Below are 14,999 nucleotides of genomic sequence, written 5' to 3'. Positions count from 1 at the left end.
GGACAAAGCGGCCTGGGCCGGGGTCGGCGCCGCGGAGGCGGGGAAGGCGGGGGGGGTGGGGGGCGGGCTCCCCCCGGCCCCGCCTCCGCACACCTGCCGGTCCGCGCGCGGCCTCCGGGCCCCGGTGTTTGGCAGGAGATGAGAGGCTGGGGCCGCCCGGTCGGAAGGAGGTGGACGCCCCGCAGCCTCCGTCCCCGCCCCAGCCCCTCGGGCCTTTCCTGCTGCCGCCGCCTCCGAGGCCGCACGGAGAGCAGGACCCCGCGTCCAGCCCCGGGGCTCTGCCTTCGGCGGTCAGGCCTGGACCCGGCTGGGCCCCAGACACGCGGGCGGGGCAGGAGGGCCGGGCCGGGGCCTCGATGCCCGCCCAGCAGGAAGCCGCCGGAGATGGTTCCTTCCTTCCCTCCTGAGGGGAACCCCGCGCAGAGGGACCATTGAGAGGTCGGCATTGTCTGCCAGACGCACCCAGTGCCTCTCTCCCTGGGTGGGCTCTGCGGGATTCTGGCCAGGATCCCCCTGTACCCAGCTGCAGTGGGGCGGGGCGGGGTCCTGGCAGGCAAGGCTTCCCTGGGTGCAGACAGCTAGGCTCCCACCTGCCTTCTGCCTTCCTACCCCTGCTCCCATTTGGAGGGCATAAGGCTCCATTGTCCCAGCAGGGGCGGGGGCGGCCTTTCAATTCTTCCTTGTCTTCGGCAGTTGGGAAATTCCCAGCCTTGGGGGGCAGCTGGGGATGGCAGGGGTTGGGGGTGGCATCCCAGGTGTCCTGCACCCCAAAGGGAGGGACTCCATACGGTTGACTCCTAGGGATCCTCTACTGCCTGGAGCTTTCCAGGGCCTGAACCTCTCAGTCTCTCTCATCCCTGGGAGCAGCTGGGTGAGGGCAGCCAGGGATTCAGTGCTCCTGGACCCCATGGACGCCAGCACACTCCCCGCTTGAGAAGGCCCATCTGGGACGCCTGGGTGGCTCAGCGGCTGAGCATCTGCCTTCCGCTCAAGGCCTGATCTTGGTAGGGGGATCAAGTCCCACATTGGGCTCCCTGCGAGGAGCCTGCTTCTCCCTCTGCCTGTGTCTCTACCTCTCTGTGTCTCTCATTTAAAGATTTTATTTATTTATTCATGAGAGACACACACACAGAGAGAGGCAAAGACAGGTAGAGGGAGAAGCAGGCTCCATGCAGGGAGCCCAATGTGGACTCTATCCCAGGTCTCCAGGATCACAACCTGGGCTGAAGGTGGCGCTAAACCACTGAGCCACCCCGGCTGCCCAGTAAATAAAATCTTTAAAAAAAAGAGAGAGAAGGCTCATCTTTGTGGCCCCACCCATGGGCAGCTGCAGCTATGAGGCCTGGGACCCTCAGACCGGCAGAGCTAGGGAAGGGACCCAGGTTCTTGCTTCCAGACCAAGCTTGTGGGTCCCAGGATGAAGTGAGCTGTTGCCAGCCAGCCAGTGGAGACCTCCATGAGGCTGATCCACCTCTCAGAGGGCCCACCCCGCTCCAAATAGTTGCACAGGCTTCTGATGTGGTGGCAGCCTCAGTATTTTTAACCCATCTGCAGGGTGGGGAAACAGCTGGGAAGAGAAAGACAAGCTCTGAGAGCCCAAGGGCTTAGGAGGGCAGAATCTAGGGAGACCCTCCTCTCCCTCTAGGGAGAGGATCCAGATGGGCAGCTACTCCCCATCTTCAGCCCAGGCCCCCCACAACAGGTGGGTGGGGGCCAAGATGTGAGGGGCAGGATAGGGAGGTGCCCCATGAGTTCTGGGACTTCTGAGGCCACAGGGGCTGCCAAGTCCTGGAATGACACCCACCATGTCCCCGGCAGCCCCATGGTTCCTTCTGAGGTCAGGAAAACCTACTCCCCACCCACTCAGAGCCCCTCAAATCATTACCCCCAAAGACCCCCTCCCAGACCCAGAATTCTAGGCCAGCTGGAGAAGATAAGCACTGACTCCAGCCACCTGATCTGTGGCATGGCCAGCCAGGTCCTAGCTACCCTGGGAGTCAGGACAGGGCAGGGACAGGATCCTAGCTTCCCTTGGTTGACTTCTGGGTTCAGGCTCATTCCCAGACAACTGAGCCCAATCTTTGTGACTATTGCCTTGAAAAGAGGGTTGTCTGGGTGGCTCAGCGGTTGAGTGTCTGCCTTTGGCTCAGGGCATGATCCTGGGGTCCTGGGATTGAGTCCCGCCGCGGGGAGCCTGCTTCTCCCTTAGCCTGTGTCTCTGCCTCTCTCTGTGTGTGTCTCTCATGAATAAATAAAGTCTTTTTTTTTTTTTAAAGAGAGATCCTAGGGGCCCACATTCCCTGCCCTGGGGCTATGCATTCCCCTAAAGCCTCCTGGACACCAGAGAGGGAAAGCCAGCCCCCATCACACACACATCCAAGGAGGGCGCCAAGCCAGCTGGGTTATGCGTGCAGTGAGTGTGTCCATACTTGCCAGCCACTCAGCTCTTCAGTTAATAACATCGATGGGCACCCATGTCCAGGCGGGCAGGGGTCAACACTGTGGATCACCTTCTCTTCCCTGTCTTGGTCTTTCCCCTCGCAGGAAATAAGCCCCAAGGTTTTTATTTAGGAGAAAAATCAGTTTGCTATCCCTTCCCGTTGACTCTGCTTTCCAGCCTCACTGTGAGTGGAGGAAGTCAAGGCCTGAGGAGCTGGTGCAGGGTCAAGGAGGGACTTGGGGTGTTCCCTGTCCCTCAGTCTCCCATCCCCCCTAGGCTCAGCAGGCCCAGGAGGGTGGAAGGGCTTCCTGCAGGCATTCTGTCACCTACCACCCTGTGCTGTCCTCTGCTGGGTCCTGGGGCCCCTAGTCATGGTAGCCACCGAGAGACCTGGAGGCTGAAGAGAGACTTGAACCCCAGGCGCTCTAGGCATCTAGGGCTTCACAGAGGAGGTGACACCCAGAGAGCTGGATACTGAAGGATGAAAAAGGGAGTCTAGCAGGTGGTAAAGGGGAGGGCCTACAGGGCAGAGGGCACAGTCCAGGCAAAGTCCTGGCAGGGAAAGAGCCGCCTCCCAGAAATCTGGTGGCCAGAGCACTGGCAGGGTTGGCTAAGGCTGAGCCTGGGAACCCCCGAGCTCCAGCGAGCTCCCTGAGGTGGGGGCGGGGTACTGCAGAGGGGAGGCATTGGGAGGAGGAGTGGCAGAAAGGCCACAGGGGCACAGTCTGGGGGTAGGTGAAGAGGTCAGGCCGCAGGCCCACTGGGGGAGGAGGTGGGGCCTTGTCAGTTTAACCAGGCAGAAAGGTCTCCCTGAGATAGGGCCTCTGGGAGAAGGGATGCGGGCTTGGGCCCTGCCACGGCTGGGTTGGAGACTTGGAGGAAGAAGACTGGGGAGTCCTCAGGGGTTGGGGAGGGATGGAGGTTCAAGTGTGGGGGGGAAGCCATCATGCTGGGGGCTGTGGCAGGGGTGGGGGAAGAGGAGAGGAGCCAAGACGGAGCAGGGGCCCTAGTGAAGCTGGGCTGGAAGAGGCAGCAGTGAAGGGTCTGCCCCAAGGCCTGGATGCCTAAGATGCCCGGTGTGGAGGTGGCACCAAGAGTGGACACCTATGTTCCCCCACCGAGGCCAGACCTCCCAGGCCTGCTAGCTGCAACCGCAGGGCTGGTGAGGGGAGAGATCTGAGAGGTTCAGTGTCTCCCTAGGGACACACAGCTGGCGAGCAGCAGTCACCATTCCACCCTGCCCCTCCCAGCCTACTAAGGGGGGTGGATCCCTGGGGCAGGTTCTCCCTCACCCCAGCATCCAGAGCACCCCCTAACCTGCACTCCTGCGCAGCTATCCCCAAGCCCATTAAGGGAAGGTAGCATTTATGTTAATATATGTTAATAAGCATGGAGTGCCACCCCAGTCTACTTTGGCTGCATTCCTGGCACCCCCTCCCACACTCCCCTAGGCTGTGGAGGAGGGGAAAGGGAGGCTCCACCCGCCCCCACCGCCCTGCCCTCCCCTGCTGGGCAATGAAGAAAACAGGAGCGAGAGGAGAGCTGTGATGTGGCTGGTGGGGGGGGCTCCCCCATCCCAGAGGGGCTGACCTCAGCCCAGGAGGAATGTGCAGGAGGCGGAGGGCTGGGGCGGGTGGGGGCAGGGCCACAGCCAGAGGCCCAGGGTTCCTGGCGGTCCCTCCCTCGGCCCCTCCACCTCAGCACTGACATGGCCCTCAGAAGGGAAGGGGAACAGGCAAGGAGGGGAAGAGCTGACTTTTCCAAAAGGTGGGCCCAGGATCCCCGGGAGTGTGGATACCAGGCTGGGGGCGGGTAGGGGAAGGGCCCCAACACTTTTCACCAGGAGATCTCCCCAGGGTGGGTAGTAGCTTGTCAGGGAAGTCGGCCTCAGTTAGGCATCCCTGTGCCCATTCCTAGCCCCCAGCCTCCCTGCCCCCATGCCTAAGTCATGGTAGTGAGTCCTGGTAGTGAGTCCGAGTACCCACGTGGCCAGAACTAGGAAAGCTTGTGACGTTGAAGCCACTAGCCTTGATGGCTAAAGCAGGTGTGAATGGGGAGCCAAGACCTGACCCAGCCCAGTCTTGGCACTGGGAGGGTTGACTCTAGCCTTCCTCAGATGGATGTCCTACTCCACCCAGAGTCCAAGCAAGGGGCAGGCCCTGCTGGTAATGAGGGGTCAGGAGGCAGTGGTAGGATTTGGCACGACAATTGAGTTGTTTCCAGAATGAAAATCCAAGGCCTTGGTAGGCTGTGGCACAGTGACCGGCAGCATCAGGTGGTGGATTCCCTGGCAAAAGCTAGAGGCTAGGGACCTGTGGTGGCCTTGGGCAGGGGTGCAGGTAGGAGTAGGAACCCCAGCTGTCTTCCCTAGTTTGCTCCATTGTCAAGAAGCAGGCCAGGGCTTCTTGATTCGAGAATCATCAGAGACTCCCAGAGTCTTGTGTAAGCCACAGCCAATGACGCTGTTCCTGGAGCGCTGCCTCCATGAGGTCCCCACCCAGGGGCTGGCATACACTTGGAGCTGCGGCTGAGGGGCAGAAAGACCTCGTGGGGACAGGGACAACTAGGGCTCCCACCCCAGAAGATCTCCCTTCTGGTCCCAGGGAAGACGACACATCAGGGGCAAGGAAAGCAACACAAAGGGCCCAGGTGGGCAAGAGACAGCCCCAAGATGTTGGGAGGAAAGGTGGTGGGGGGTCCTGGTCCCACTGATCAGTATGGATGCAGGGCTGGGAGGAGATGAAATAGACTGGGGACCCTGAGCCTGAAGAACAAAAAGCAGTGGGGGCAGGTAGGGGGCCCCCCGTGGGGGTGGGCGGGACCTCAAAGGCACTTGCTGATCTTGGCTGCTAGGGTGGAAAATTGTAAACAGCCGAAGAATTTTGTTTGCTTGCATGGGGCCAGGAGAGGCTGCCCAGGTCCAAACCAGAAGTTGGGAGGAGAGAGAGGCTGCATCCCGGAAGTCCAAGAGCTCAGAATGGGGTGCATCCCTCCACCCTCCCTCCTGAAAGCCCCTGGTCCTCCCACTGACCCCCACCCTTCGTCTGCCAGCCAGCCAGCCAGCCAGCCAGGCCAATCCAGGAATACTAAGGCCTGAGACTCAGGCAAGAGGGGCACGGCCCCACGCTGGCTGGGCACAGACACTGCTGCTCCAGGGGAGCTGGCAGCAGATGGGCCATGGAGCTTGAAGCCCACGGCCTCCCTCACTGACCACTGCGGAGCTGCTGACCAGCCTTGGGAGGTTCAGGGGGATGCCTTTTGGAGAGGGGGTTGGGAGGTGAAAGTCCATCCCCAAGCCCTGTCACGTTCACCCGGGTAGACCCCTGGCTAGGGTCGTGCACCTGACTCAGCTTCTGGCCAAGATCCCAGACCCTTCCCAGCTGAGGCCCCGAGGCCCCATCCTGAGTCACCGGGGTCGCACGGGATGCCCCCTTCCCTCCCAGCAGAGCCGCAGGACCACCCATCAGGAGGGGTCTCGGATGGCGTGAAACCCAGGGGCCTCTGGCATCTGCTCACTGCCCGGCCTGGCCCTCCCCGGCCCTCCGCTGCCGCCGCCAGCCAGGTGGCAGAAGCCCTAGTGGCCCAAGTGGTGAGGAAGGGCTGGGGGTGGCCACACGCCAGTGAGGACCTCCTCCGCGAGCCCCGGCCTCCCCGCCCCAGCTCCGCAGCCTGTAGACCCGCTGTTCCTCGCCTCACCGGGCGGGGCTGGGGGGCCCAGGGCTGCCTCTCCTTGGCCTCCACGCCCCACCACCGCCCCACACCGCCCCACTGCCTCCCGGCCCTGGCGCCGAGTGCCCTGAGGCCTGACAGGGGAGGGGTCGCCCCTCCCCTGCGCCCGCTCCCCTCGCCCGGCCTGGCCACCGGCTCCGCTGGCCCCGGCGCCCGCCTGGTCACCCGATCCGCCCCGTAAACTTGACGGCGCGTGGGGCGGCGGCTCGGTGGAGGCGGGGGCGGGGGCTGCTCCTTAAAGGAGCCGTCAGAGGGTGCCCGGCGGTCCCCAGGCTTCTCCCCTTCGGGCCGAGGGGCTGGGGTGGCGGGGCACTGCCGCCGGCCGCTGGGGCGTGCAGGAAGGCAGCAGGGTGCTCTGTGGCGTCGCAGACCTCACGGGCTCAGAAGAGGCAGTGGCAAGTGTCAGTGGGGGGCCGGCGGGAGGTGGGAGTCCCAGCACGGCGGGGGTGGGGAGCTGTGGAACTGGGCGGGGGCCTGGGGGGAGCGATCTGGCCCGTGCCCTGGCAGTTGCGCCGCTTGCCTGACGGCACCCCGGGACCTTGCCCTCCGCCCAGCACCTGCCCAGCCAGCTCTGGGAAGGACGGTGGGGACTGCAGCCAGAGGCTGGCCCCAGGAAGGGCCCTGGCTCAGAGGTGGGGGCTCAAAGATGTGGAAACCTGAGGGCGAAGGCAGGGGAGGGAGAGGCCCGGAGGCGGTAGAGGCGCAGAGAGGGACCAGGCTCACCTGAAGTGCGGGGGAGAGATTGCCCGACACCCCTGGCTCTCCCCGACTTGGTTCCTCTTGGGTCTGAAGTCTGAGCTCACAGAATTTCTGCGTAACCAGCCCTTCCAGGCCCCGGTGGGGAGCGAGAGGTCAACACAAAGCTGGGGCGGCCATCCCGAGGCTCCCCTCCAGCCCTGTCCCGCCCTGGGGCTCCTGCATAGACTCCTTCCGAGCGGTGGCTTTCAGGCGCATCTCAGAGTTGCAGGCAGTGATTGTTGCGGTTGTACTTGCTCACCTGCGTGTCCAGAGAGACACGCATACACTTGTGCGTGCACACACGTTCCCACACACATGTGTATGACGCACGTGTACACATGTATGCAAAGTACACACACCATGTATCTACACATGTAATACAAGACTCATGCCACACACTGTCACAGATCTGCACACATGTCTGCATACACCACACACACACACACACACACAACACAGATACAGATACACAAAGGGACCCTCAGAAACACACTGACAGGTGCCCACACCATTGGCTCCAGCCCCGAAGGTGCCTCTGTTTCTCTGTGGGCCTGTGGGTGCACAGCCACCTCCAGCCTGACCCTCTCCTGTCGCCCTTACTCCCATGACTGGTTTGTTTTGCTCATTGCACTTGGCGCCCTCTGAAATGACTGTACTGATCTGAGTCCTTGTTGGCATTCTGCCCTCTTCTGCATGGGGACCTTGTCTGTGTCCCCCAGTGTCCCAGGCTGGCATGAAGTAAGCGCACAGAGTTCGTGAATTAATGCCTGTGAGTGCCTACGGGAGGGGGGGTTACCCGGGAGGGTGACGTGGTGGGGCGGGCGCCTGCCAGTGTGGGGGTGACCCCAGGGTGTGCCCAGCGTGGGTGTGTCTGTGATTGTGGCCAGGCCGGGCACACTCAGAGGGAGGGGAGAGCTCGGAAGTGGAATGCGACCCCCCAGCCCCTTTCCCCAGGGGCTGTAATCTGATCCCTGGGGACTCCCCCCCCACCCCTAGCCTCCCGCCCTCGTCCTTGCTGCAGCTCCTTGTCTTCCAGATCCTGGGGCAGAGTCCAGGGCGGCTCAAGGCTCCTCCACACGCGCCCGCTGAACCCTGAGCACCCTGAGCCGCAGGATGGGGCGGGCCGGGGCCGCCGCCATGATCCCGGGCCTGGCCCTGCTCTGGGCAGCAGTGCTGGGGGATGCTACCCCCAGCCCCCCACGCCTTCGGCTCTCCTTCCAAGGTAGGTGCACCTGGCAGGCGGGAGGGCTCAGCTCTGGGCGGGCAGGAGAGGGGCCCAGGGTGGGTAGGGGACACTGCATTTGCTGTTGCCAAGTGCCACTGGCTCAGGTTCATCTGGGAGCACGCTCAGGCCATCTCCGGTTAACCCTGTCCTGGCCTCAGCCCCCACACTTTCGGTGCGCACTCTCCTCTTGCTTTCTGGGGAAGACCCCTTCCATTCCCTTGGCAACAGCTCCCACCTGTGTCCCATCTACTACCCACCCCCAGGGAAGCTGACGTGTGGGGGCCACTAGAGCCCCCTTCTAAACCCCCTACACAGGAGGGCGGTCACTGGTCACTAAGCAGTGGCATCATGCTGAGCTCAGGTTGGTGGCGGGGTTGGGGTTCTGGCTTTGCCAACTGGCTCAGCCTCCCCCAGCGCCTGGCCTCCCAGTGTGCCTGCCTGCAGACACTGCTTGCCCAAGCACGCCCCAGGAGTTCAACCCTCTCTCCCCTTGGAGGGGTGCTGCACTGCCCACCCTGGAAGCTTCACGCAGGGGTGGGCCTTTCTTCACCAGTGTGAACTCACACACTTGTAATCTCACATGTGTGTGGGCCAGGTCACATGTACAAGCATGACTTGTGAGAGAGGCAACAGGCAGGGTCTGGGGGGAAGCTTCCAGCATGGCTGGCCAACCCTCAGCGGGGTCCCCATCTTGCAGAGCTCCAGGCGCGGCACGGTCTCCGGATCTTCAGGCTGGAGAGGACCTGCTGTTATGAAGCTCTGCTGGTGGATGAGGAAAGAGGACGCCTGTTTGTGGGTGCTGAGAACCACGTGGCTTCCCTCAGCTTGGACAACATCAGCAAGCAGGCCAAGAAGGTGCCAGGGACCCCACCACCACCCTGCAGCCTCGGGGCTTCCCAGGCTGATGTCCACCCCCCACCCCCCAGCAGACACCCTCTGTGCAGAGACCCTGAAAAGGCTCTGACCCGTGTCCCATTCCCCTGATGTCCTCACAGCTGGCCTGGCCGGCTCCTGTGGAATGGCGAGAGGAGTGCAACTGGGCCGGGAAGGACATTGGTGTGAGTGCCGGCTTCCTGGAGTGGGAGTGGGGAGGCCAGCCCCTCACTTCACAGACAGCAGCGCTAAGACAGAGGCCTGCCTGTTCTGGCTGGGATGGGGGCAGTGGGTCAAGATGGCTGAAGTTTGGAGGTAGTGAGTCAGGGTGGAGACTCATGTGATTCCTCCTGGGGGGCCTCTGAGTCACAGGGGGCAGTATAGGCCTATGTTTTTCTTCATACCCTTCTGGTGAAGGGTGGGCTGTGCTGGTCAGCAAGGTGCACCTCGGTCCCTGCAGCCCATGTGGGTGCCTGTCTGGACTGATGCAGAAGAGAGGAAGGGGTGAGGTGCCCCTGGTGAGCTGGGACCCCTGAAGGCTGCCTCCCTGGGGGAGGCCTCATTGTCCCTTCCCCGGCTCGCCCGCTAGACGGAGTGCATGAACTTCGTGAAGTTGCTGCATACCTACAACCGCACCCACTTGCTGGCTTGTGGCACAGGGGCCTTCCACCCAACCTGTGCCTTTGTGGAGGTGGGCCACCGGCTGGAGGTAAGGCCAGAGCTAGGCACAGAGGGAGGCTGGGAGGTGAAGAAGGGCCAGGAAGTAACAATGGCACCCCGCCTCCCAGGAGCCTGTGCTGAGGCTGGATCTTCGAAGGCTAGAGGACGGCAAGGGCAAGAGTCCTTATGACCCAAGGCATCGGGCTGCCTCCGTGCTGGTGGGTGAGTCCAAAGGCTGGGGGCCCATCAGAAACTCTAGACCCTCCTGAGAGCCCCAGGGATCCCCTCAGGGCCTCACCAACTCTACAGGCACCCCACACACACTTCCCACTAAGAGTCCTCAGATTGGCTAAACAGCCCTCACCCTATATGCAGGAGAAGAACTATACTCAGGGGTGGCTGCAGACCTCATGGGCCGGGACTTCACCATCTTCCGCAGCCTGGGCCAGCGTCCAAGCCTCCGAACAGAACCACACGACTCCCGCTGGCTCAACGGTGAAGGGTGGGAGGGGCTTTTGGGAGGGGGCCCTCATCCCCGACAGGACAGGCTAGGTGCCGAGTCAGGCTCCTAAAGGAAGTGAACAGCGGGTGCAGCCGGGTCCCACCAGGCTTTTACCATGCATCCAGCCCTGTGCTGGGCACTGTGGTTGCAGGGCAGACAAGATGTGCGGCCCATGCCCTCTCTCAGTTCGCAGACCTCAGAACAGATACATGGTCAGGTTGCTTCCAATGGCCACGAGACCAGTGATTGCACAGACAGAAAGGGAAAAGGAGACCAGATAGTGGTGGTGGGAGATCGAGAAAGGAAGCCACTCCGCAGAGAGAGGGGTGAGCTAATTCCCAAAGCACGGCAGGATTGAGGGAATAGCATTCTGGGCAAAGAGGACAGCTCGCACAAAGAATCCGGGGCAGGAACAAGCCAAGGAACAGACTCGGGAGAGGAGAAAGGGTAAGGGGTCTGCACTGTCAGGGGCCGGAGTCCTTTGTTATAAGAGAGAGGAGACCGAGCAGAGTGTTCACAGCAGGAATGGAGGCATGTGCTTCCTGCCCAAGAGGAAGATTCACGGGAGAAAGTAAAACTGACCCGCAGTCTCCCCTCCTTTCTCGGCCCACCGGCCTGGGGACCTGTCCGGGTGAGGTGGGAGGCTGTCTCGGTCTCTGCTGCCCTCTTGTGGCTGCTGCTTGACTCACAGGCCCTGATCCTCCAGATTCTGTGGGATGCCAGCACCATCCCAGTGAACTTGGTCCTGGGGGCTGGCTGGTCAGGTACTGCCCCACAGGCTTCTGGGGGCACCACAGGAAGGAGAGGGAGTGTGTATGGGTCTCATGAATGGCAGGGCCGGGACCCTGCTGACCCCACACCTCCTGCTGCTAGAGCCCAAGTTTGTCAAGGTCTTTTGGATCCCAGAGAGCGAGAATCCCGATGATGACAAGATCTACTTCTTCTTCCGGGAGTCGGCAGTGGAGGCTGCACCGGCACTGGGACGCCTGTCTGTGTCCCGTGTTGGCCAGATCTGCCGGGTGAGGAGTCCCTGGGCCACATCTGGTGACCATGCCCCTGTCCTCTTGCCTGTCTGGGCCTCCCCCTCACACCCTCTGATTGACCCTGCAGAATGACGTGGGCGGCCAGCGCAGCCTGGTCAACAAGTGGACCACGTTCCTGAAGGCACGTCTGGTGTGCTCAGTGCCAGGTGCCGAAGGTGACACGCACTTCGACCAGCTCCGTGAGTGCCAGGACTGGAGGATGGAGTTGGGGAGAGGGTGTGCCAGGGCCCAGACTCAGGAGCCAGGCTTCCCAGAGGGCTGTGTGCCCTCCCCCAACGAGGCCCCTTCCCCACAGAGGATGTGTTCCTGCTGTCCTTGAGGGACCGCTGGAGCCCGCTGCTCTACACTGTCTTCACCACGTCCAGGTGAGGGGCGGGAGGTAGGGGCAGGGCAGGTCCAGGCTCTCCTGGGCCTCTCACTGTGCTTCCGTCTTCCCTTCCAGCACCATCTTCCAAGGCTCTGCAGTGTGTGTGTACAGCATGAACGATGTGCGCCGTGCATTCCTGGGGCCCTTTGCACACAAGGAAGGGCCCATGCACCAGTGGGTGTCCTATCAGGGCCGAGTCCCCTACCCCCGGCCAGGCATGGTGCGTAGCCCCGGGATTCACACCACAACCCACTTAAAGTCTCAGGAGTGGAGAACTTGGCCTGGGGTTTTCTTGGTGAATGTGGTTTCTTCCTTTTGTTCTGGGCAGATAAACATCACCTTCATCAGATAGGGCTTCCAAGAGAAAGGCCGCATTTCCCCCTAAGACTCCCAAGGGCAAGGCTGGGTCTGCTCTCTTCGGATTCCCAGGGCAAGGCTCTGTCCGTTAGCACCCCCCCACACTCCCAGTTCCTGCAGGTCTCTTGTGGGCTTCCCAGGCCCTCATACCCACATCCCTGTCACGCCTCCCCCATCTCCCAGTGCCCTAGCAAGACCTTTGGCACCTTCAGTTCTACCAAGGACTTTCCTGATGACGTCATTCAGTTTGCCCGGAACCACCCGCTCATGTACAATTCGGTCCTGCCCATGGGTGGGCGCCCTCTCTTCCTACAAGTGGGTGCTAGGTACACCTTCACCCAGATCACTGCAGACCGTGTAGCAGCTGCTGATGGGCACTACGACGTCCTCTTCATTGGCACAGGTCAGTGTCCCCCCATGACCACTCATAAAACCCAGTCTGGACTCTGGCCTGTCAGTGGAAGCTGCCCCTGTCCAGTCTCATCTCCACATCTTTGCCTGGGTTATGCCCCCATCCCCTTCTGGATGCTGCCCTTATTGTTCCAACCCACATTCTTCACCCACCCAACCACATGCTCAGGGTAAAGGCCTCAGGAGTGAGGGGACCCCCAGCAGGAGCTATCAGGGAACAGTCCTTCTCAACCTTGCAGATGTTGGCACAGTGCTGAAGGTGATCTCAGTGCCCAAGGGCAGCCGGCCTAACGCGGAGGGGCTGCTCTTGGAGGAGATGCACGTGTTTGAGGTGAGGCTTAGCCCCCTCCGCCCCGCCCCTCAGCTGCCTGGAGTAACTGCACCCCACTGATGCCTGATCCCAGCACTCCTCCTCCTCCTTCTCAGGATTCGGCTGCTATCACCAGCATGCAAATCTCTTCCAAGAGAGTAAGTGACCAGAAGGCTTGGGGGTGAAAGGGCCCAGTGCGTTCCCCGGGTGCCCCCCAACCCCCACGTCTCCCTTGGTAGCTCGAAGCCCTGGGTTGGAGTTTAGGTTCCGCCTTCGTAGACTGTGTGACCTGAGACCTCAGTGTTCCAATCTGTCAAGTGGGGTGAGGGATCTCTGACCAATGGGAGGCGGGCACAGGGCTGCCTTCGGTCAGCCCGGAGCCCCTCGTGCCCCCTAGCACCAGCTGTACGTAGCCTCGCGGAGCGCGGTGGCCCAGATCCCCTTGCACCGCTGTGCTGCCCACGGCCGCGCCTGCGCCGAATGCTGCCTGGCGCGTGACCCTTACTGCGCCTGGGACGGGGCCGCGTGCACGCGCTTCCAGCCCAGCGCTAAAAGGTGGGCAGGGTTGGGGGCGGGCCACCCAGAGTACTGTGCCCCTGGCTGCGCCTGGCCGAGTGAAGAAGGGCTCACGGAGGTTCCATGTGGCCCCCTCCCCGCAGGCGGTTCCGGCGGCAAGACGTGAAGAATGGTGACCCCAGTACGCTGTGCTCAGGCGGTGAGTGCCCGGCTGCCCCACTTCTCCGCCCTTGAGGACGCCCCACCCTGCCCGAACCTGACAATCCCTTGCGCTCCGCAGACTCGTCCCATCCCACACTGCTGGAGCGGAGGGTGTTCGGTGTGGAGGGCGGCAGCGCCTTCCTGGAGTGTGAGCCCCGCTCGCTGCAGGCACGCGTGGAATGGACCTTCCAGCGCGCGGGGGAGGCGGCCCGCACCACGGTGAGCCGCTGCCCCTCCGCTCCGAGCAGGCCCTTGGCCAGCCCCCGACATCCAGGAGAGGCCCCGCCCCAGCCTAGACCAGGGGCGCCCCGCCCCGCCCTAGCCTAGCCCCAGCGCTGGACCAGGTCGGCCCCGCCCAACCAGCCCGCTTCTGTCATTTGGTCCCTGACCTGCACGCCACACCCTGGGGAGGCCTCAGCGCGCCTAACTAGACTCCTGACACCCCCTCCCCCATCCGAGAGGAGCCCTGCCCCGCCCCCATGTCCAGGTGAGCCCTCCCCGTACGGGGATCCACTTTTGGATCCACTTTTAGAACACCGGTCCCAGGGCACCCAGCCTTCAAATGCGCACCTGCGGCCGCCCCTTTCCTTGCCCCTCCGCCTCTCCTGGTCCGGCCTGGAGCCCGGTTTCCCTGTTCCCGACCCTGACGCCCACGCCTCCCGCTGGCCCGGCCTGCAGGTGGCTGCGGAGGAGCGCGCGGAGCGCCTGCCCCGGGGACTGCTGCTGCGCGGGCTGCGGCGCGGGGACTCAGGCGTGTACCTGTGCGCAGCTGTTGAGCAGGGCTTTTCGCAGCCTCTGCGTCGCTTGGCGCTACACGTGCTGAGTGCTGCGCAGGCCGAAAGGCTGGCCCGGACCGAGGAGGCTGCGCCCGTCGCCCCTCCGGGCCCCAAGCTCTGGTACCGGGACTTCCTGCAGCTGGTGGAGCCGGGCGGCGGCGGCGCTGGCTCCCTGCGAATGTGCCGTCAGCAGCCGGAGTCGCGCCCACCCGCTCCCGAGTCGAGGAGGAAGGGCCGAAACCGCCGAAGGAACGCCCCGGAGCCGCGCGCCGACCGGGGGCCGCGCAGCGCCGCTCACTGGTGACTCGGTCGTCCACGCCGGGTACAGGGAAGGAGGCCACAGGCTGGAGGGGGAGGCCAGACCCTGGGGGACGCACCGCTGGGGGGCCCGGCGCACTGGCCCCTGGACGATGGATGATGGAGACCCCGACCGACAGGCCCTAGCCGAGGGGCTGCCTCGCCGGCTTATTTATTAACAGAGGATAACCCTTGAATGTAGCCCCGGGAGGGGCGGCCCAGGCCTGGCACAGGGTCCTGTTGGTGTGAGGAGACAGAGAAACAGGGCTTCCGAGCAACGACCTGGGTGGAGGAGGTGCCTGGAGTGCCCACCCTGGGGGAAGGACCTCCTCCCTGGGCAATGAGCAGAAAGCTGTGAACAGGCTGAGCGGGTGGGGGGGGGGGGCAGGCCAACTGTACTAATGCAATAAACACATTATCAGCCGAAGCTGGAATGGCCCCAGTGGACAACCACTGTGTGGCCTTGGGCAACTTCCTACTGGTCTCAAGAGCTCCTTTCTGCTAAGGATCCTGTGGTGAGGATTAAAAATGGTTTCCATGTGACTGAGTGGATT

The 14,999-nt window shown here is 62.8% G+C and overlaps 1 protein-coding gene across 5 annotated transcripts; it reads left to right on the top strand.

Moving 5' to 3' along the window:
* Positions 1-6,397: 6,397 nt before the first annotated feature.
* SEMA3B (semaphorin 3B) lies at positions 6,398-14,988 on the top strand. 5 transcript variants are annotated; one of them, XM_049097937.1, is made up of 19 exons: positions 6,398-6,564; positions 7,627-7,676; positions 7,944-8,129; positions 8,830-8,987; positions 9,128-9,190; positions 9,595-9,714; positions 9,794-9,887; positions 10,041-10,160; positions 11,041-11,186; positions 11,278-11,389; positions 11,506-11,575; positions 11,653-11,797; positions 12,118-12,337; positions 12,585-12,676; positions 12,772-12,813; positions 13,053-13,210; positions 13,315-13,370; positions 13,452-13,591; positions 14,051-14,988. In XM_049097937.1, exons 3-19 carry the CDS (start codon positions 8,021-8,023, stop codon positions 14,450-14,452), a joined length of 2,247 nt encoding a protein of 748 aa, XP_048953894.1. In that variant the 5' UTR covers positions 6,398-6,564; positions 7,627-7,676; positions 7,944-8,020; the 3' UTR covers positions 14,453-14,988. The 5 variants fall into 5 exon arrangements, with proteins under 5 accessions (XP_048953894.1, XP_035559053.2, XP_048953895.1 ...); XM_035703160.2 differs by having other exon boundaries at positions 6,398-6,570; XM_035703161.2 differs by lacking the exon at positions 6,398-6,564 and adding an exon at positions 6,626-6,801.
* Positions 14,989-14,999: the final 11 nt, after the last annotated feature.

This window comes from Canis lupus, chromosome 20 (assembly GCF_003254725.2).
Source record: "Canis lupus dingo isolate Sandy chromosome 20, ASM325472v2, whole genome shotgun sequence".
Lineage (NCBI taxonomy): Eukaryota > Metazoa > Chordata > Mammalia > Carnivora > Canidae > Canis > Canis lupus.
This window is presented reverse-complemented; position numbering and strand designations above follow the sequence as displayed.